The sequence below is a fragment of the Hydractinia symbiolongicarpus genome, chromosome 5 (genome assembly GCF_029227915.1).
Source record: "Hydractinia symbiolongicarpus strain clone_291-10 chromosome 5, HSymV2.1, whole genome shotgun sequence".
Classification (NCBI taxonomy): domain Eukaryota; kingdom Metazoa; phylum Cnidaria; class Hydrozoa; order Anthoathecata; family Hydractiniidae; genus Hydractinia; species Hydractinia symbiolongicarpus.
The window spans coordinates 18,578,404-18,600,650 of NC_079879.1; the positions used below are offsets into that span (position 1 = coordinate 18,578,404).

A 22,247-nucleotide genomic window follows, 5' to 3' on the forward strand; every position below is an offset into this window, starting at 1 on the left:
TCAATCAGCTCGAAGAGCAATATCGGTAGCCTGTCATCTTTGTTCGAATGAGAAAAAACGAATAAATGGAGATTTATTTAAAGATTTACCTTGTTGGATGAAATGCGCAAATGGTGAATAGTTCATCCAACATTTTATCCAACGTGGATGGTGTGAAATGTTGAATCAGTTTGCGCTTAGCTTCACGTCGGTAGAAGTTCTTTAAAACGAGGGTTTTGGTAGTGGGATGTTTCTCTTGATAAATCAACGTGCTCACTGATTAGAGGAAACCCTTGGCGTGCAATCCACTGATAACCTAACCCGTACAAAATGCTACGAAACTTTTGGCAAAAGACGACATACTATATCATCTCTTTAATAATAGCCGTATTCCGTCTGTCTGTGTGTCCACGAAAGCGGCGTCCCGTAACGGAAACACGAAAGTTTTAAAATGCGCACGAATATTAAATGCGATATATTTTTATCCACTTTGTTGCGAAGGGTAAATTTAAGGGACGAGCGAACGCAACGGGCGACCCCGTGGATTTTTCCACGGGTTAACGACTAGTCTATATTATAATACCCCGTATACGTCTGTCTGTCTGTCTGTCACGCAAAATGGTAGCTTAGCTGCGCAATAGCGAGAAGCACACAATGCGGTATAAAAAGGACGGACGAACCCGTGGATTTTCCACCGGCTAACGACTAGTACTATACAAAATTGTAGAATTGCGTCAGCAGTGCAAATGTTTGCAATTTTTGTTTTTATTTTTTAAAATCTTGAAATTTTTTTAAAAAGCAGATTGCATTTCAGATTGCAAAATAAACATTTTGACTACTAAACTATATAGAAACCAGGTCTATGATCACATGACGCTAACTTACTTGATCCATTGATCATTCCAATTAGGTACAGACGACGAAGGAGAGTCGCTTTCACAGAGGGTTTGGCGAAGAAACATGGCGGAGTGGAAGCTCAGCGTAAATACTCGGAGAAAAAATTCTTCTAGTAGTAGTGATGAAGACGAAGAATTCCCAGAGCCACCTTCGTTAAATGTAGGACCAATAGCTGTAAAAACAGCACCCCAGGATGAATCTATTCCAGCCACAGTAAGACTATATATTATAGTGTATAGAAAACCATATTTTAGATCAAAACTTATTAAAAACATATTTTACGTTTCAACAGAACACATATTTTTTTTCTTTTGTATCTAGCTAGCTAGTAATTTTTAACTCTCTTGTTTAATTTTATAGAGGTGCTGAAGACCTTAAAAGTTGTAGCACGGCAAGCTAGTCAAGTCAACTACTAGCTAGCTAGCTGCTCCCCTAGCTCTAGAAATAACATTACTTTCAAGTATGGAATTTTTTAAAAAATACAGAGACATCAATATAATTGACATTGCATCTCAATCTAGCATGCTGACAATTTTCATTTTCAGATGTCATATATACTGCTTTCTTACATACATATTTTAGGTTTATGTCAGTCTCCGACAGAATTTTCACAACCAAAATGTTTTTAAAACATTTTGGTTATAATAATAAAAAAATGACAAAAATTATATATAAACAGAAAATATATAGCTAAAGTGTAGTAAATTACACTGATGAACTTGAGTATTTATTTTTTATCTTTATATATATATATTTTTCAAAGTTTTAATGTATTATATTCATATCAATTATGAAAAAATAAGACAATAATAGCAACCCTTTTTGACCTTTTGCAGATATATGAGTCCAATAATTTTATGTTGCACTTTTATGTTTAAAACATATCTAGCTACTATTTGTGTTATTTACTTTAGACACCATTCTCTGTAAAACCTGGATCTGCATGTCTGAATTGCAAGGAATGTTCTGGATTAAGTTATCATAAATGGAGGTATCTATTTTTAAAAACTTTGTTTAAAGTTGTATCAACAAACATGTCGATCTCTAAAAAATTGAAAACATGTGTGAATATTGAACAAGATCAAACAGACTATAATATTTAATTGTAATATGCCAGCATGTTTTCTGCTTTTTTGGTTAAAAAATTCGATCGCCTTACCAATTTGTTTGTTTTTTCTATTATTAAAAAAAATTACAAATATTTGATGTTTAAATTGACACAAAGAAGATAACTGAGAAGTTCTTTTGTTGAACACAATGTTGTATAAGAACTCTTTCCTGATGTCTTATATTTTGTGTACAGTCATGTAAAAAAGTATATGTTTTTTTTCTTTTCTAATAAAGTCTTTTCAGTCTAAAAGCAACACATTTGAGCCTGCAAGAAACATAACTTTGTAAAATTTAATATTTTAAAATAGACTCTGGGATAATTTAATATCTTTTATTAAAATTTATGAATAAATTATCTATGCTTAATTTAAAATTATGTGGCTGGTTTCTACGTCATATCAATTAGTTACTAAACATTTCTGATGACTTTAGATAAAAAACATCTAAATTCTTTCAGAGACAGCAAACGTAAATCAAGATATCTAAAGTTGTACAGTTCAAAATCTTGCATGTTTGCAAAAAACATTTGCATAAGTCAAAAAATAGAATATCATTCAATCTTTTTAAATGTGATAGGAACCTAGTGTTTTTTAATAATAAGCTTACAATTTTATAGCAAATCTAATTACAGTTGGATTTAGCAGGTTTAGAAGTACTTACAGCTCTTAACTGTTCATCATTAAAATTTTTATCCAACAATGAAAAGAATCACAGCATCCCTTTTATCAACAAAGAAACATTTTTGTGTTAATTTATCAACAATAATCATTGTTTGAGCTTGTCCTATCTCCATCTGTTTAAAATATTTGGAATGGTTTACTTAGAACCTTTGCCCAAGTGATATTTAACCATATTGCAAAAAGAAGTTCAAATAAAATAACAATTTTGTACCCCAAAAATAAACAAAAAAAAATTAGAGAGTAAGACCATTCTCCAACCACTAACTCCATGGTAAAAGTCTAATTTTTCTGTTGTTTTCAGGTGACAGTCGACACATAGTTTGCTTATTTTTGTCAAATGCAAAGCACCAAAATTGATTTTGAATACACTCTCAAATGTGGGGAATTGTTTCTTTAGTTAAAAGATTTTCATGCGCTAAAAGAAAACAACAAGCAAAATCTAAAACATGCAGCGATTATTAAAAATAAATGTTTGCTTTCACATTATGGTTTACCATCAGACTTCCTTTGATGGTAGACCATAATGAAAGTTATTAAAATAAAACAGGGCCTGCCCCTTCTTATTTGATTTAATTTTTTAACATTTTCAAATCCCTAGGTTGTACCCATCAAAACCCATTATTTTGGGTATAAAAATTTAAACTTAGGAGCATGAGATAGACATTAATTATCATAATTAGTGGCCATAAAGCAAAGAGATCGACCTACGATTTCTTTTTGTTGTTTTGTTTTGCCTCTGATTTATTGTTTCTTCAAAATGTAATTTAGTAAACTCCACCTCAGTGCTCATAAAAGGCAAGGTTGTCTCTTTATCTATGACCGAAAACGATTATTTTGCTATGGCCTGCTTTTTGGCCAGGAATGAGTGATCAAGGAAAAAACAACAAGAAATTTAAGTACCATTATTGAATCAAAAAATATAAAAAGAAATTAAAGTTACAATATACACGTAAAAAGAACTTGTAAATATGCCTAAAGGAGAACTAACGATTGATAGCAAGTTATGCTCAAGATGTTTATTATAGGGTTAAGATGAACTGTGTTAGTTTTTTTATATTAGTGAACTTTAGTTCTCCAGATATTTAAGGTTGAAGTATTACTACAGTCACCTCCATGACAGTTGTTAATAAGGACTTTTTGTTTGGTAAATTACCAACTTGTGTGATGTAAGTCAGCAGGGATGTAAGCAAACGCACTATGAATGAACGAAGTGGGGAAATTCTAAACAGATAAACTGTGATTGTCTGAGAGTAATTTTATTTATCATGTTATGAAATAAATATCTTTCACATAATAAAATAATGTTTCACGTTTTAAATAAATTTTAGACACGAGTTATCATTTAAAAAAATAATTATTATGTGTATTCATGTATTGTATTATGAATTTTTCTTGGGTTATATTTGTATTAAAAGATCTTAAAAGATAAAAGATGCTTCATTTAATTTGCTAGTTTTAAAAACAAAACTTCAAAGGATTGTGCTTAATAAAGTGTACTGGAAGTGATTTTGTAAAATAGAAACAAAACGAAACAGTCTCAAGTTTTTATTTCTTTACCTACATTAGCATTTTGTTCAATTCCTTAACCCCTTAAGCGTTACCTTTTAAAACAAAATCCATGCTTTTTTTCGGGTTATTTTAGCGAAAAAGCACATTTTTGACAATGGCAACTTAAACCTCAAAAACTCAAGAAATAGTAATAATATAATGATAAATATACTCTTGTAAGGTGTCATGAAGATACCATAATCAATTTTACACATTTTGAATACAAAACAGCAGCCCAGTAATTAAAAGTCATCCTCCAAAACCACATTTTTCATTTCTTCAGCTTAATTTTAGAGAATTCTTTGCAATTTCTGACGTCTTATGTCAACATTTATGTAAAAATTTGAGAGGATAGTATCAACAATTGTAAAAAGAAAGTATTATGATGTTAATCATTGTTTTCAACCCTGATATAAAGCCCAACCTTTTTTATACAAGTGTACGTATCATAACATATCATATCATTGTACGTAAACATGTCCCAAATAAAATAACAACAGTGTCAGTGCTAAGAAAGTTCAATTGATGATATCTTTTAAAACATGGTGTTGCACAGAGAGACCAACATCACAGCACAGGCATTCATAGCGGCTTTCTTTTCGTACACCACGTTTCATACACACTATACGTCTGCGGGTAGCATTAGCCCTCTTCTCCGTAGCAGGGACATATGATGCAAAATGCTGTTCAACTAATTGAAATGTGTCGCCAAATAAACTTGGTCTGCCAACAGGGGTAAACACTTCACTGTCATATCCAAATTTTTTTGATCTTTTGGCTTGGTGAGAAATGTAAACGGTGAAAGATCACCACCAAGTTTATTATGCAAGATGCAACCACATCTTAGACTATTTCTTCAATATTTTGCTCTTTACTGGATACGAGCTCATCATTTTTTAATACTATTGGAGGCAGGTAATTCAGCTTCTGGGTGGTTTTTATTGAGACTCTTGTCTGTATCAGACATTGGAAGTCCACCATCTACTTTTCCCTCAAGTACTACTTCCTCAACAGTTTCTGTGGAAATTTCATTATCAGGAGTGAAATTACTTTCATCAGAAGATGAATCCTCACTTAGTGAAGATAATTCAGAGTCAGAATCAGAATCAAAATGATACTGGTCTAATTTCTCCCTAGAGCATGCAGGTTCTTTGGATGTTAACCTTTTCATTTGAAAGATAAATTTATGTAGAAAATTTTACCGAAGGTCCCAACGTAATAATTCATCTCAAACTAAGCGATGTTGTGAAGTAACTAGGTTTGCGTAATATTACGTCAGAAACAAAATATGCAAGTTAAAATTATTTTTTCTATCAATGAATTTAAATCACTGTGAGAAGGCGAGAAGTGAGTGAATCTTCATTCATCCTCGTACAAATCCTGTTAAGCTGTGTTTACGTGTGACATCACAAATCAACAAAATATGTTTAAATCAAGTTGGCTTTTGTTTAATAATGACGGCGACCGTTAATGTGATTATGTTTTCAGGGGGACAAATTGGGATAAAAAAAAAAAATAAAAAATTTAAAAAAAAAAATTATGCCACTTATGTCATATGTATGTTGTTTTTGTGAAGAATGTTTTTATTACAAAAAACATGCACGTTTTTTGTTAGTTCTCCTTTAAGTTAAATGGAAAACAAAAATCAAGGTTTAGCATTGTTTCAGCACGTAGCTACTGATTATTATCATCATTCTCGGCTTAACGTCCGTTTTCCATGCTAGCATGGGTTGGACGGGGTATATTAATGTCCCTCTTCCAATCTGATCTAGACTGTGTTAGATCTAAACTCAACTTCCTCTCTATCAAGTCTGTCCTTATAACCTCCTGCCAAGTCTTTCTCGGCCTGCCTCTGGGCTTTGCCCCAGGAACTATCAAGTCTCTACACTTTCTTACCCAATTATCCTCCTTCTTTCTTTATCCTCATTCTTTCCAAGTGCCCCAGCCAATTCAATCTTCTTATCTGGATAACATCTTTAATTCTACAGAGACTTAGCCTGCTTCTTAGCTCATCTGAACTCCTTCTGTCTCTCAGACTGGCATTACACATCCACCTAACCACTCTCATATCATTCCTTTCTAAACGGTCAAGATCTTCCTGCTTCACTGCCCATGTCTCACTACCGTACAACATAACACTTCTTACACAGGCCTCATACAACCTACCTTTTAACTCAATTGACAGGACTCTGCTAGTCAACAAAGGAAGTAACTCTCTGAACTTTTTCCAAGCAGAACCTATCCTGCAAGTAACACTTCTACCAACACCCCCTTCACTGCCCAACATATCACCTAAGTAACAGAAGTTCTTAACTATCTCTAACGAGCCACTGTTGTACATCATTAAAGCTGGAAATACTTCATTCTCTATAATCTCATTTTTGCAACGCTTGCATACAAACTGTACGTCAGCTCTTAACCTTCCACTAATACTACTGCACTTCTTATGTACCCAATGCTTGCAAGTCTGACAAAAAATTGAGTTACTACCAACCCCTTTCGTGCAAACTCCACAAGGCCACTTTCCAACTACAAGGTCACACTTGGCTGCAATGCTACTAATCATGACTTTAGACTTTGCTGTGTTTACCTTTAGCCCTTTCTCTTCTAGTCCTTTCTTCCACTTCTCAAACTTTTTAACTAATTCTTCCATCGACTCTGCTATAAGAACCAGATCATCTGCATACAATAACTCCCATGGACAACCTGTTCTGAACTCCATCGACAGCGCTTCTAAGACTAGAATAAACAACAAAGGACTAAGTACAGAACCCTGATGTACACCAACATTTACACTAAATTCATCACTAAGTGAATCGTTAATCCTGACACAACTTCTAGCATTGCTGTACATAGACTGTACCATCGTAACTAGCCACTCATCCACACCTAATTTTCTCATAGCCCACCAAATAACTTTACGTGGCACTCTATCAAAAGCTTTTTCTAAATCTACAAAGGCAAAATAGAGATTCTTTCTCTTTCCTAAATAATTTTCCTGAAGCTGTCTGAGTAAAAATATTGCATCTGTAGTGCCACACCCTGGAACAAAACCAAATTGCATCTTATCTATATCAATTCTTTCTCTAAGTAACTTATCAATCACTCTTTCAATAACTTTCATTACTTGATCAACCAACTTCAAACCTCTATAGTTACGCCTTTCTACCAAAGATTCAGAACATGAAATGCTTAACACAATATAATATAAACTTATAACAATCTAATATTTTATGCAATAGAAAAAGTAGAAATTAAATTAAATTTGTATCCCTCTTTTAATAGTGGCGAAAATGTGTTTATTGAAAACAAGAAGTTGTTATCATTTTGCAATGTTTTTTTTCGAACCGATGCACTTGCTGAAGCAATACATTTGATAAACCAATGCCATTAATGATTTGCCTTTTCAATAGCACTGTTGTTGATTAGTTAGGTTAATAGTTCACTGCCAACTGGCTTTTTATGTTTCGAGATGAACTCATTAGGTTAGGGCATCATTAGGTTGTATATCGCAGAAGTCGCCGGTGACATGCTTCGAAAATGCTTGTCACCGGCACAGTTTAACATGAAGCAAAACTGTACAGTAGACTCAATTGTTAGAGTCTTTGCAGAACATCTCTCCTAACCAAAAACCGAGGGCCGGGCTGACTTATTGCCTGCTGGGCTATGAGAAAATTAGGTGTGGATGAGTGGCTAATTACGATGGTACAGTCTCTGTACAGCAATGCTAGAAGTCGTGTCAGGATTAACGATTCACTTAGTGATGAATTTAGTGTAAATGTTGGTGTACATCAGGGTTCTGTACTTAGTCCTTTGTTGTTTATTCTAGTCTTAGAAGCGCTTTTGATGGAGTTCAGAACAAATTGTCCATGGGAGTTATTATATGCAGATGATTTGGTTCTCAAAGCAGAGTCGATGGAAGAATTAGTTGAAAAGTTTAAGAAGTGGAAGAAAGGAATAGAAGAGAAAGGGCTAAGGGTGAACACAGCAAAGTCTAAAGTCATTTTTAGTAGCATTGCAGCCAAGTGTGACCTTGTAGTTGGAAAGTGGCCTTGTGGAGTTTGCAGGAAAAGGGTTGGTAGTAACTCATTTTTTTGTCAGACTTGCAAGCATTGGGTACATAAGAAGTGCAGTAGTATTAGTGGAAGGTTAAGAGCTGACATTCAGTTTGCATGCAAGTGTTGCAAAGCTGAGATTATAGAGAATAAAGTATTTCCAGCTTCAATGATGTACAACAGTGGCTCGTTAGAGATAGTTGAGAACTTCTGTTACTTAGGTGATATGTTGGACAGTGAAGGGGGTGTTGGAAGAAGTGTTACTTGCAGGATAGGTTCTGCTTGGAAAAAGTTTAGAGAGTTACTTCCTTTGTTGACTAGCAGAGTCCTGTCAATTGAGGTAAAAGGTAGGTTGTATGAGGCATGTGTAAGAAGTGTTATGTTGTACGGTAGTGAGACATGGGCAGTGAAGCAGGAAGATCTAGACTGTTTAGAAAGGAATGATAGAGAATGGTTAGGTGGATGTGTAACGCCAGTCTGAGAGACAGAAAAAATTCAGATGAGCTAAGAAGCAGGCTAAGTATCCGTAGAATTAAAGATGTTATCCAGATAAGATGATTGAATTGGCTGGGGCACTTGGAAAAAATGGAGGGGGATAATTGGGTAAGAACTGTAGAGACTTGATAGTTCCTGGGGCAAAGCCCAGAGGCAGACAGAGAAAGACTTGGTAGGAGGTTATAAGGACAGACTTGATACAAAGGAAGTTGAGTTTAGATCTAACACAGTCTAGACCAGATTGCAAGAGGGTCATTAATATACCCCATCCAACCCATGCTAGCATGAAAAACGGACGTTAAGCCGAGAATGATGATGATGATGTGTCGTGTGGGAGAAAGAAATTCTGGACTTCTTTTTAATACGATATACAATTTTTTAGACTATTATTACGAATCGAATGGTACCACAGTATTTCTGTAGCCTGAGTGATTTTAGTTAGTGATAATGGCTTAACTTACTGAAAATCGAATGTAATTATTTTGTAGTTGCAATGAGTGGGAGTAGCTCAAATAAAATCAAAATTATCGTTGTTTAATAATTTCACAACAAAATCGCCGACGCAACTATGGTTTCTTTGTATTTTAAGTCGGCAATTACGTGGGCAGTGCTGAATGCCGACATTAATTTTAAGGGCTGCTCATACAATTTTAATTGAGGACTGTGTCGTTAATTGATGTTTCAAACTAAAATAAAAGGATTTAGCAGTTTCAAATTATATTTTATATGTAATAATATCATTTCAGGAAATTTGGAATTTTGTCTTTATGTCTGAAATATTCTCTGTTAGGCATCAAGATAGGATTGGAAGAATTTAGTATCGTTTCATGAGAGATTTTATAAAATAGTATTTTGGCTCAGCCTTATAAATATCAAATATTGTTTATTATACATCTGGTAATAGTAATGCTAGCAAAGGTTAAGGAAATTTGTTTATCCATTTTATTAACTAACTTCCAAAATTTAACACATAAACATTATCAAAAAAATCAAAGTTAAAGAATATGCATATGAGCTGTCTTTTGTAAACCTGACTTCTGTCTATTAATGATTCTGAGCGCGTGCACACATATTCAGCATAAAGGTTCCCAAATTAGCGAATTATGACGACAGAAAGAAAAAATATGCATTTTTTTGAATGATTATAATTTCATAACGACATTATTAGAAGAAAAAAATCGGGAACCTTTTTGAATTTAATTTATGCTGAATATAATGGTGTGAAAAACGAGAAGTCTGCGACGAAAAAAGAAGCCATTAAAAAAGAAGCCATTTTAAAACGTATGGTGAAAAAAAATTGGTGTGTGTTTATTTCATTATATTTTCTTTTTGGAAAATTACCATCTCACAAAAATAGCATCATCAAAAAAGTCTTTCATCAAGCATTCAGAAACAAAAAAACATAAAAAAAATATAAAAGTATTGATAAATTATAAGGGTTTTTCTGAGACTACTCATCAAGTGAGTTTTTTCCTTTACAGTAACCTTAAAATATCTACATGAATGAACAATGATAAATTTTACATTTTAAGAGAGAAATACCCAGACAATATGAACAATTATCTCTTAGACGAACCTTAATAAATTAAACCTAAACAAATGAGGACAATCCATTTTATTGTAGTGTGTTTTCAAAAATGTCATTAGCTTTCTTTAGTACTTCACAAGCACAAAATGCTTTTTGTTTTTTACTTGCCTTCTTAAGCCTACCTACAAGAGCCCTTATAGACTTATGCCAAGCATTCTCACCCAACAAAGCCTAACCTATAGAACAATCTTTTTTCCACAAACAAAGGGACAAGTAAAACAACATACAATTATTTGAACAATTGAACACAAGTCAGAATTTTCTCCTTTTATTTGATGTATGGCCTCATTTTCAGTTATCATATTCTTTTAGATTGCTAGGATCAACCCTACTACTACTAACCCCTGTAAAGAACAGCCTCTTTACATGCATAAAGTTACTTATTATGTCTCGAAGTGTGGGGTAAGCAGATATGTAAATTTAGGTTTACTATGACTCTTAGTACATTCTGTAACTTGATATCACAAGGCCGGAAAGATGTGCTTGTTCAAAGGTTGAATTTTGACTCCTAAATAAGTGGCTAAACACATTAGATTCAGGTTATGCTGCTAAATAGCTAAGAAAAGGTTAAAAAAGTATGTTTATTATAAGGGAAAGGGTCATGTTAAAAACATAAATGGAGGAAGTGTATGAATTTTTAGGTGTATGAGGCCATGCCAAAGCAAAATTAATAAAAATCTCTCTTTGTTTAAGTATTATTACCAAAAGATACCAACTGTTTTTTCGTCTTAAGTCATTCTTTTTTTTGCTAAGGAAAGAAAATAGAAAATGGTACACCACATGTTACCAATAGAAAAGGTTTACTGTTTATTATTTCTTTGTATTTCATTTTTTTTGTTATGGGTGAAAGAGCATGTGTTTGAGGAAAGTGTGAAGCATGCTTTAAAGAAATATTTGCTTATTATAAGAATCTCCTATTCTTATCACTTTTACGTTTTTTTGCATGAATAAATTCACACCATAAAAACACTATGCTCTTTGTGTTTTCATAAACAAGCATAGTTATAAATGAAACATTAATTGCTTAAGAAGTAATCTGTTTATGTTTAAACTGTAGTCTTGCTAAAAAAAGGTTTTTGGTTTCAGAAAGAACATTTAAAATTTAATTATAGCCAAATTTTATTATTTACTTTGCTGGTTTTCAGTGTTGTCTTTTCATAGAATTATAATCGAAGTTTGTCTTTGCTAAGTATAAACTCAAATACATAATTAATATTAGCCAGTATGCTTTTCAAATCATCTATTATTCATTTGCACACCTTTGAAGAAGTTTTCAACTGATTGGTAACAATGCTAAAGAATAATTTGAATGTAGAGTGAATGCACATAGTGGTGTCTGTGTTGATTTATTTATGTTGTGTGTAAAAAATACCTGTTTCTTATGAGCAAATTATATACAAAGCTATAAAATGTTCTTTTCAAAGAAGCAGTTAGGTTTGTTTTAAAAAGTGTTTTACTAAAACTTTTGTGAAAGATATCAGGTCTACTTGTCAGCCATCTAGGTTCTCCTGTGTTATTTATGTTAATGATGAACCATGTGTTTAGCTTTAAAATATTGTTTTGGGTTTTTTGACATATTTAGTTAAAGGTTGTTGATTAGTTGCGAAGATTTGGTGTGCAGATATGCTGTTGTTATTTAAAGTAGAACAATCAATTTTTCTAATTAAAGTTCATTTATGTTGCCATTTTTCCTAACATTAACTTCTATTCCGGCCTAATATAGAAAGGCTATTTTTGGATATTTATAGCAGAAGCAAAAGTCTTGTTGCTTAGTTTGCACCAGGAATTTATGGAAGGTTAACAGGTATAATTGTAACTGAGTTTAAAATCAAATTGCAACTTATAGATTGCACACTATAAGTTCAATAAAAGTGTTTTTAGTCAGTTAAAAAAACACATATGCAAAATAGAAGTTTTATAAGAAATATTAATGCTAATGTTAAGTGTATACCTTTCGGTGACTTTACACCAGCTGAATATTTAGAGCAAAATAGAGCAAAAACCTAGTTTTGGGTTAGGCCAATTTTCAGCCAGCAAGAACAAGCTCTCCAATCTTTCAACCATTTCTTTTACAAAATCAAGTGTTGCAGGTAAATCTTTGATGCATGCAAGTTTGTTCTAGTCTTAGAAGCGCTGTCGATGAAGTTCAGAACAGGTTGTCCATGGGAGTTATTGTATGCAAATGATTTGGTTCTCATAGCAGAGTTAGTTGAAAAGTTTGAGAAGTGGAAGAAAGGACTAGAAGAGAAAGGGCTAAGGGTGAACACAGCAAAGTCTAAAGTCATGATTAGTAGCATTGCAGCCAAGTGTGACCTTGTAATTGGAAAGTGGCCTTGTGGAAAGGGGTTGGTAGTAACTCAATTTTTTGTCAGACTTGCAAGCATTGGGTACATAAGAAGTGCAGTAGTATTGGTGGAAGGTTAAGAGCTGACATTCAGTTTGTATGCAAGCGTTGCAAAGGTGAGATTATAGAGAATGAAGTATTTCCAGCTTCAATGATGTACAACAGCGGCTCTGTAGAGATAGTTGAGAACTTCTGTTACTTAGGTGATATGTTGGGCAGTGAAGGGGGTGTTGAACTGGGCCATTAATTTACCCCGTCCAACACCATGCTAGCATGAAAATGGACGTTAAGCTGAGAATGATGATGATGAGAATGATAAAGTGTTGAGCATCATCTGTTGTTGTTTTGCAATTTTTTAACTTCTCTTTCATTGAATCACTTGAGGCATGGTCAGTGTCTTTAAGCTTAAAACTCGAAAGAGCAAAATTTTTTAATATTTGAGTTTAACTGTTTTGTGGTTTAATGTAAGTTTATGTCACAAATTTTGACTTCTGTGATGTATGCACTATGGTTTTAAGTTAAAAGCAACCTATTAAGTACATTTGAACTCACATAAACCACTGACGTGTACCGAGTTTAATGGATTTTATTTTAAATTAGTTCAAAAAAGTAGTTTTATAAGCATACTATATGCAGGTACACTGATAGCTTGATGTTGTTGTTCATCTTGTTATCTTATAATTGAGATATAATATTGACTTTAATTGCTAGAAACTCATAGTAAATAATTTCTTACAAAATGCACACAAATTCGCATCAAGTTTTATTGAAGGTTTTTTAAAGAGAAGGTCATCAGACAGGATTTGTTTTTCCCAATTTGTGAAAAAGTCTTGTAAATACAAAAATCACAACCTCACAACGTATATTTTACTTTTTTGCCAGAGAAAGACTTAAAAATCATGATCTTATAACTTGCTTCCTTATTTTAGTAATTTTTTCGATGATTGTAATATGTAATGTCCAGAAACTTAAAAATTAGTTTTTAATGCGTTAGACTTCTCTATACATAGTACCAAACAGAAAATATAAACAAAAACATTTATTACATTAAAAATATACTGATTACTACAGCTAAAGTGCATTAGATGTAGGTGTTGTTATAACTTGTTTTTATTAATTGCAGTTACAACCAGCAGATCAATCAATCAGGGCATAATTGCTTTGCTATATAGTCTTAACAAAAATTTAGATGGTGTGGACTTACGTAACTATGAAACGCAAAGTTCCAAAGAATCAAACTACTATTTACATTTTCACTCTGAAAAGATAAAATATTTTACCATCACTTTAGTTGTAGTAAAAGTTTTACTGAAAACTTTATTTATGGAAGAGTGCAAAATAAAAAAAAGCTGAATATGTGTTGTTATACTTTTTTTTGAGTTGAATTGAATAACTTGGAATCTTAAAATGGCAGTAGTTTGCTCAGTCAACAGTTCAGTCAAGAGCACATTACGTCACGCATGCACAAACTTACACACAAATACTTTTATCTAAATAGTTTGTATACCTAGTTACGATATGGAAATGCACAATTTAGGCTTTACATATGGTCAAATCTCTATAGGTTGGAATAAAACAAGGTGATGATTAACCATCGTACAAATGAAATAGTTTCGTAACAAAATACTGCGTAATTTAACCTTTATGTGTTTTGATTTTAATATTTATGGTTGGAGACACATATTTCTATATGCTTTCCAATAAGTTTGAGTTGTTACTATCACACATTTACTATCAGGTGTGTGCCAGGCTGTAAACATCACAGAAAACTTTATAGCATATTGTGAAGCCATTTCACCACCCCCTAATTTTCCATTTATTTTCATTTTTCATGTGTATATGTGCGTAAGAATTTTGAAACACAGCAGGAATTGAAGTCAAAAACTTTTTAATGAGAAAATACTTTTCAAAGTTAAAAATACATATATTTAAATTATAAAATTTAAAGACTAATTATTTAAGTTAAAGTTAGGTTAAATATTTCTGCCTTTACTTCACATCTTCTTGTCGGTTTGTACTGTGGTTATGTAAACAATAACTTCTTTTTTTCTATATATATATTAAATGAATATTTAAAAGTGTAATAGTTATTTTATTTTTTTATCACAAAATTATAAAAGAATAGGAAGTATGACACCACTGATTAGCACTCCATCCATGTGTTTTCTTGTAATTCTGAAGCTATTTGTTCAAATACTTATCAGGATAAAGTTTCTCATACAAACACGTCTCATTTCATATGACATTGATCTAGTTGTGAAATATTTCTGTGGAGTGGGCGAGTTATTTAAGCTAACTGAGAAATTTGTTTACCGTTCACAGTTTGTGCAAATAAAAGAAGCCAGATTTTACTTGCTTCATAAGGTTATAAAAAAATAACTGTATATTCTGGTTGGAAATTAAGTTTTCTAAGGTTATGGAAAGTGTTATATGTGGTTAAATATTTGTGGTTTTTGACTTTTGTCTTTTACCCATTGATTTTGAGTGACTTACAGTGGAATTATTATACCAGGAGTCCTGTTTATTTTCTGGGTCAATTGGTTCAATTGGTTATGTTATAGATTCGAATTAAGCATTGAGTATTATATGTAGTTCTGGGTTTTGTTAATCGTCCATATTAGTTTTAGTTAATGGCATTGTTCTAGTTAATAGTTTGTTTACGTTAGTTAGAAATAAAAGGCGGGACAAAATGAGCAAACAAAACCAGTTGATAAAAGGAGTACAGGAAGTATCGATAATTTGTGAGTTTATTAGTTAGCAATTTGTCATAACAAGTTGGCATGGATACGGTTAGTTGTCATTAAAAGGAGAAATGTTTCCAACTGGTTGCTAATTAATGAGAATTAGGTTGTAACAATAGGCATTAATGAGGTCATGTTTTTGATATATTACTGTGTAAATAGAAAGATGAGTTTATTATATATTTCATAGTTATTACATAGAGGATAGTTCGATAAATCAGTGTCTTATCAGAAAGAAAAAGATAAGATTGGTGTGAAAAGTTTTGGTGGGTTAATAGACTATTCACTACACTATTCACTTTATTACATGAAAAAAGGGGTTGTCTAATTCTGTTTGCTTCATCATGAAAATATATAAGAGGAGCAGAAAGATGGCTGACATGTTTGTAACTGATATCTTTCCAAATGCTTGCAGCTCAAGCAACCATATAGATGTTTATAAAATACCAGAGGATGGATATTTTGAAATTGTTACTATTCCGCCAGAATCTGTAATTATGAATACAACCAACAGTACAGAAAAGCACATTGTAAATACTATGCCGCAAAATGGACCCGTTACTTTTAATAAGAGGGGAGGCAGCCGACGCAAAGCTCCACCTAAACCACCTAGAAGCAGTCGGTCTGATTCTAGTGCAAGTAGCATAAGTAGCACATCTGAAAACAGTGGTAGTGGTGCTTGTACAAGGTAAAAAAAAATTGGTTTGTAGAATTCTTTTTGTATATATGTGTAAATATTAGCTTTCTTAAAAGCTAATTTTTAAAGCGTGTGATTTTCTTTTTGTTCTTTAGTATTTCATTTATCAAATAATTATACTATTTGCTGTTTATCTATTTTTTTTTACTTTATAGAATGAAAATTATATTTTCAGCAATTTTTTTTTAATTTTGAGAGGAAGATTTTGACATTATTTTGTGCTGTTTAGAATAACAAAATAACATAATACAGCAGATTAGCCTTTTGAATTGCAGTATTTTTTATGGCTGTTCCACCTCCTTGTTATTGAGTGGAAATGTAGTTGATTAGAGACGCATATTTGTACGTGCTACAACAGGCTTGTGGTTATTATTTCAAATCTCTCCATAGTTTTCTACTGTCAATGTGACACTGTTTTGCCTTATAAGTCGATGATTTTAGTATGATAAAATATATATTCCGTTAGATGTTTGTTTTGTACTATTTTTAGATGTTACATTGTCTTATTGTCTTAAGTAGAAACAACGCCACAATCCTTGTTTTCATCGTCTGTGTATAAACTTTCGTGAAACATGAAGTATATAAGTAGAAGACATGCGGAGAAGTGCTGTAATTCTAGCTTTCTGTTTTAACTGCCTATGGATTTTTTAAAAACTTCTCCAAACCTTTTACAGTGTTGTAAATTAAAAAAAAAACCATGTTTAATTTTATATTGAGAAGACACGAGAAGGAAACGAAGTCGTTTCTCTACAGAGTCACATTACAAGCAATCGTGGAAAATTACCTGTGTCAAGATTAGCCAGGGAGAAATCAAGAAAATAAAACTCAAAATTCTCTTAGGTCACGAATAAGTGGCCCTTGCTCTTATTTTTTTGTTTGCATTTAGGAAAACGTGTACAAACTGCAGCTGTGATCGAGATGAGCATGAAGTTGCACTGTCTGACATCATTAATGATTATAAAATGAACCGACTTAGCCTCCACGACATGAATGAGAATATCACAACTGAGGAGCCAGACAGTGATGAATATCTGTGGGTTCCACCTGGTATTGATGATGATTTGGTATGTGTTATTGTCGTGTTTCTCTGACTAATCGCTGTGCGATATGTCGATAAAATGATAAAAAAATCTCCGTAATATCTTCTTTATCAGACGGACATGATCTTATTAATGTTTTAAGTACTATATCGTAGAGGCAATAACTTTTCCGTCTTTTTTTATTCTACATAAACACATACATTGCTTTTAAATTAATTTATCTGGTGAATAGCTATGTATCTATTTTCTTAAATTCTGCACAGAAACACCAAATTTTTGCAATATAATATAATAGTCAGGTAAAGCAACAAAAAATGAATTACCTTCTTAAGGCTATTTATTATAGCATTTTACCAAATACAGTCCCTTGTGTTGTTTTGCTTCCTCGCCAAAAGAAACTTTTGATTTTACTGTTATGTATTATTTTACAGACTTTATATTACTTTACTGCCAACAAAATGGAAAATGCCATTATATATACCATGTAATACCACAAAATGTCTTTATGTGTATTTAAAAAATGTCTTTATGTGTATTTTTCAGGTTGAAGCGTTTATGTGTAGTCTTCACCCTGACAAAGTACCTAGCTTTAAAAATCATGACGGAATTAAATACCACAATAAACAACTCATGCGACAAATTCCTCTTCAAGATTCCAACTTCGAAAATATTACCACGCTCTCATCGAAAGAAAAGTACTTGTTAGACGCGTTCAAACGCGAGCGAGATGCAGAAATGGCGACAGCTAAAGTTATGCGATCTACGGATTACCACGTATGAGTTTAGAGTTCTTTTCTCCGCGGCCTCGCACAGATAACCTTTGTTAAGGTTAAAAAAAAGAATTGTGGTTATGTATCCTTTTTTTATAACTCTGTAGAAATGTTCAAGCTGTCGAAGATCTATCAATGCCGGTGACGTGTGCGTAAACGCCGTCAAGCTGGGAGATTCTGCCGTCTGGCATCCGTCTTGTTTCTCATGCGCGACTTGTGAAGAAATGCTGGCTGATTTGATTTACTGCTTTCGTGATGGGCAAATCTTTTGCTTACGTCATCACGCGGAGCAGATCAAACCAAGATGTTGTATGTGTGACGAGGTAAGTATGGCGGGAGAAATTCTGATATATTGTTGTGTAACGTTTCTGGAAGAAAATATTGACCCTCTATTCTCTTTTCAGCTCATTTTTGGTGGCGAGTACATCCGCACTGACGAAAAATCTTACCACTCGCAACACTTTGTGTGCTGTCAATGCGAGAGAGAGTTAAGCGGAGAGCAACATCTGGTTGATCAAGGCTTGCCTATTTGTATATCTTGTTATGATAACAAGTACGCTAGTATCTGCCACATGTGTCATAAAACCATAGGTAAGCGAGGCAAATGTTCTCTTTTTTGCTTTGTTTTCAGATTCTCCAGCCTCGTCCTTTTAAAGCAGTAAAATTGTGAGAATAAAGCGTTTTGCATGACCGTTCAAAATTGGTTGTAATTGCGTTTTTTACACTCACGATTTCCCTAAAAAATCCTAATTTAACAGCCATTATGTTTTTTTGGAACTTCACCACTCCGCGACCTTACGTGTAGAGATATGTACGCAAATGTTTCAAGATACCTGTCGTCTTGTGCGTGAAAAGATTTGTCGATAGCTTTTGCAATTTTAACAAATAAGAAAAGGGAATGTCGAACAAGTTTTGTTTGTATCATGAAGTCATTGATTTGATTTTTTGTTTTTAGGTGTTGATGAAGAGGACGTAATTTACGATGACGAACATTGGCATGATCATTGTTTGATCTGCAATCTTTGTAATTGTCGACTCAGCGGTACAAGTTTTGTCATCAAGGACGACAAGTTTCTTTGTTCTGATTGCTATCAAAAAACAGACGACAAAAGGTGCGGTAAATGTGGCAAGGGATTCGAACCTGGCGCTAAAAGGTAAAACGAATAAAGTGATATAAAAATTTGTGACTCGATTTGTATAGCATGCATTTTTGTTATGAAAAAGTTCATGTTTAATTCATAAGCAAGTAAAAAGTCGAGCTGGGATATGCTTGTGCAAAAAATACTTAGAACAGTCAGGCGTAGAGTATGTTCATATTATGTTTATTGTGGATATATATTTAAAACTGGCTTTTCTAAAAAACTTCTTGTGCATTTTCTGTTAGTTTAAACACACGAAAACCCTAATCAACGTCATAGCGTGCTTATTTCGCTTGAAGGGCAGAAAATCTATAGAATTTATAATTTTAAGGACTTAATAGTCATCAAATTAATAGTGTTCAAAAACAGGAAAAAGTATTTAAGTTTAAAAATTTAATTTGGCAAAATGACTGATTACCCTGTCATAATACAGTTAATACAGTAAAGCGGGCACCGTCTACAGCGGAAGGGTTTAACTGGCGGGCAATAGAGCTTCGAATGGATAAATCTTAGATAAACTCTTAGGTAAAGTCAATAGTTTTACAATTTTTTATTTAAAAAAGTTTACAACTTTCATTTACATTATGAAAACTTAATGTATATTTTTTTTTGCCCATTCAAAAGTCGTCGACCAAAAGAGAAGTAAATCTTTCATTATCTATTTTTTATTTATTAAAAAAACTTTTTTTTTTGTCAAGATTCTGCCTAACAGTATATGTTTTAAAAAAAAGCGGACATCTCTATAAAGCAGAAATTTTTTTTGCACTGATGGTGTCTTCTTTGAGAGATTCAACTGTATCAATAAATAATTTCAATGCCGTATTTCTTATCTCGTGGCTCTCTCAAAGTCGATATGCTTTGAATGGAGTGTTTTAAACGTTCGCGTTCACTTTCAGATTGGAGTTGAAAGGTGAATACTGGCACGACTCTTGCTTCGTTTGCGACGTTTGCAAGGATCCAATCACATCAAAACGCTTCATCCATCATGAAGGGCAACAGGTCTGCTGTCCTTGCTTCGATGCAAATTTTGCGAAGCGTTGTGAGAAATGTAAAGAAATCCTACGGGAGGGTGGGGTGGCCTGCGGTGGAGCATTTTATCATCGCAATTGTTTCGCTTGTGAAAACTGCAACACATCGATTGCTAATCAAGCTTTCCAGCAAAAAGACGGCAAGCGTTACTGTACTCCTTGCTATAAAGATATGTACGCGAAAGTGTGCTCAGCGTGTGGCGATTACATCGTAAATGGCGAATTCTACACAGTTGATACTGACAACTGGCATAAAGATTGCTTCCGATGTGAAAACTGCAAAGAAATTCTCGTACAGCAGTCATTCGCGCAAGAGAATGGAAAAATAAAACTGATTTGCGAAAAATGCTCATAGAGAAAGGTATTGAATGATCAGGTTAAATATGGATTTATACCGAAAACAAAACGTGTAGGAATGTACAGTTGGATTCGAATGTTGAATTCGAATAATCATGCGACATGGACACAAGAAAAACACGTGCTGGCGAGGAAAACAAATTAGGGCAAAGCAAGTTTTTAACTCTCTCACGCCTCAGTTTTTGTGGCGCGTTAACCAGTATTCGTTATAAATCACCTTGTTCCATGTTTCTAACCTAGTACATGTATATTTAGATTCGCACTTTTTTCGTACAAATTTAAATGATTTTTAACGCACATTTTTTTCATGTAATACGTGTTCCCTTATTTTTGCACTATCTTCCGTAGATGACGTGATAGGAACGTGCAGGTTTGTAATTAGGAAATTTCTACTTTTTTAGATGTTTTAGTTTATAATTTTGTATTAGTATTTTTATCGCATATCGTGTCAATTGCACTATGTAAAATAGATCTGTTCTCATTCGTTGAAGTGGATCACATTACGCTATACCAAAAGTAGTACAAGGAGAAGAATTTTGTAAACTTCCACTGGTTGTTTCGTCAAGAAATTTTTAATATAAATCCCAAATTACGTATTTTTACAAGCTAGCTTTAACTGGCGTTTAATCTTTATAAGGATCATATTTTAGGTGTTTGACTAGAGTGGTTTAACAGTAATATTTGTAAATCACCCGCATGACCCAGCATTAGAAAGACGAATCGTACCCCTTAACGCTGTCCTTTATTTTTTTACTGTTAAACTCAAAATACATCTTCTTTTCTCCCAACAGATTTCCTAATTTGTATTGCGTCAATCAATTACGTCTCAAAGTCGTTTCAAAGCTTTCAAAGGCGTATCAGGACGGTCATTTCAATATGTAATTTATACAATGCTTTCATTATAATATGACACTTTATGTAAATAAGTTTTGATATAAACCAACACTATCTTTCATTTTACGTAGTATTGCCACCCCACCCCCCCTCCAATTTATTTACACTAGACAACCTCTTTCCCAGGGATTCTCATCTTTTCGATATTAAGGCGATGGCGAAGTAAGCGATAGTAATTCTGACATCAAGCGACAAGATCTGGGAATAAGGAGGTTTATTAAAACTACATACGTTTTTTAAAACTTACTTAATTAACGAATTTGGGTAATTGGTCAAAAAACGCTGGGACAACTCTGCAACCATCTAAGTCCCTACAGAGAGTGCCATTTTAGTCAAAATTTGGTCCGGAGAAAGGGCTTCCTTCTCAAAAAATTTTTACTCAGTGAACAAGCGAAGCATATCCAAGAGGATGTAATTATATGAATAAAAGCATATTTTTGTAGTGGCGCGAATATTGATTTTGTGGAGCAGTATATTTTAAATGCAATAAACTATAAAGTACAAATTCGTAGATTATAATATTTGATTTTTGATCAGAAGTTCACATCTAGTTGACATTGGGAACGTAAATTCGTTTACAGTTCGCGTAACAATGTGGTATATAATACGACGCCGAACCATCACAAGTTTTTAAGCATTCGTACAATTTCGCGACATCAAATTCATCTGCCTCCAATATCTGAAAGATATAAAATTAGGTTTAGGTTAGTGGTTAAAACTACTTTTATTTACCATTTGGATGGACTAGATACCTTGAAACAACAGCTAACTTACATGTTTCGGTCATCAAAAAATATTAAACCTCCTTAGCCGTTCGTCCGAATAACACGATCCTATACATTATGTTGATCAGGGTTTTAAGTGTTATACAACAGGCAATGGACA

The 22,247-nt window shown here is 33.2% G+C and overlaps 2 protein-coding genes across 3 annotated transcripts in view; both read left to right on the plus strand.

The window, feature by feature from the left end:
- The window catches only part of LOC130645111 (uncharacterized), a 28,931-nt gene extending 12,952 nt beyond the window's left edge, over window positions 1–15,979 (plus strand). The window contains exon 2 of the mRNA XM_057450987.1: window positions 6,751–15,979. Coding sequence (XP_057306970.1) covers window positions 7,881–8,750 — 870 coding nt within the window. The 5' untranslated portion in view covers window positions 6,751–7,880 and the 3' untranslated portion in view covers window positions 8,751–15,979. The remainder of the gene's footprint in view (window positions 1–6,750) is intronic.
- LOC130645103 (prickle planar cell polarity protein 3-like) lies at window positions 881–21,423 on the plus strand. Of its 2 annotated transcripts, XM_057450974.1 has the most exons (8): window positions 881–1,089; window positions 1,791–1,867; window positions 17,021–17,198; window positions 17,718–17,948; window positions 18,052–18,267; window positions 18,349–18,535; window positions 18,900–19,098; window positions 19,980–21,423. In XM_057450974.1, exons 1-8 carry the CDS (start codon window positions 940–942, stop codon window positions 20,464–20,466), a joined length of 1,725 nt encoding a protein of 574 aa, XP_057306957.1. In that variant the 5' UTR covers window positions 881–939; the 3' UTR covers window positions 20,467–21,423. The 2 variants fall into 2 exon arrangements, with proteins under 2 accessions (XP_057306957.1, XP_057306956.1); XM_057450973.1 differs by lacking the exons at window positions 881–1,089; window positions 1,791–1,867 and adding an exon at window positions 15,782–16,125.
- Window positions 21,424–22,247: the final 824 nt, after the last annotated feature.

What these genes read in the sequence shown, in the direction of transcription:
- LOC130645103 (XM_057450973.1), top strand. Translation starts at nt 15,782, where the DNA reads ATGAAAATATATAAGAGGAGCAGAAAGATGGCTGACATGTTTGTAACT. An exon ending in TGCGATCTACGGATTACCAC is followed by an intron (nt 17,949 to 18,051) that starts GTATGAGTTTAG and finishes ATAACTCTGTAG; the next exon opens with AAATGTTCAAGCTGTCGAAG. An exon ending in TTCGAACCTGGCGCTAAAAG is followed by an intron (nt 19,099 to 19,979) that starts GTAAAACGAATA and finishes GTTCACTTTCAG; the next exon opens with ATTGGAGTTGAAAGGTGAAT.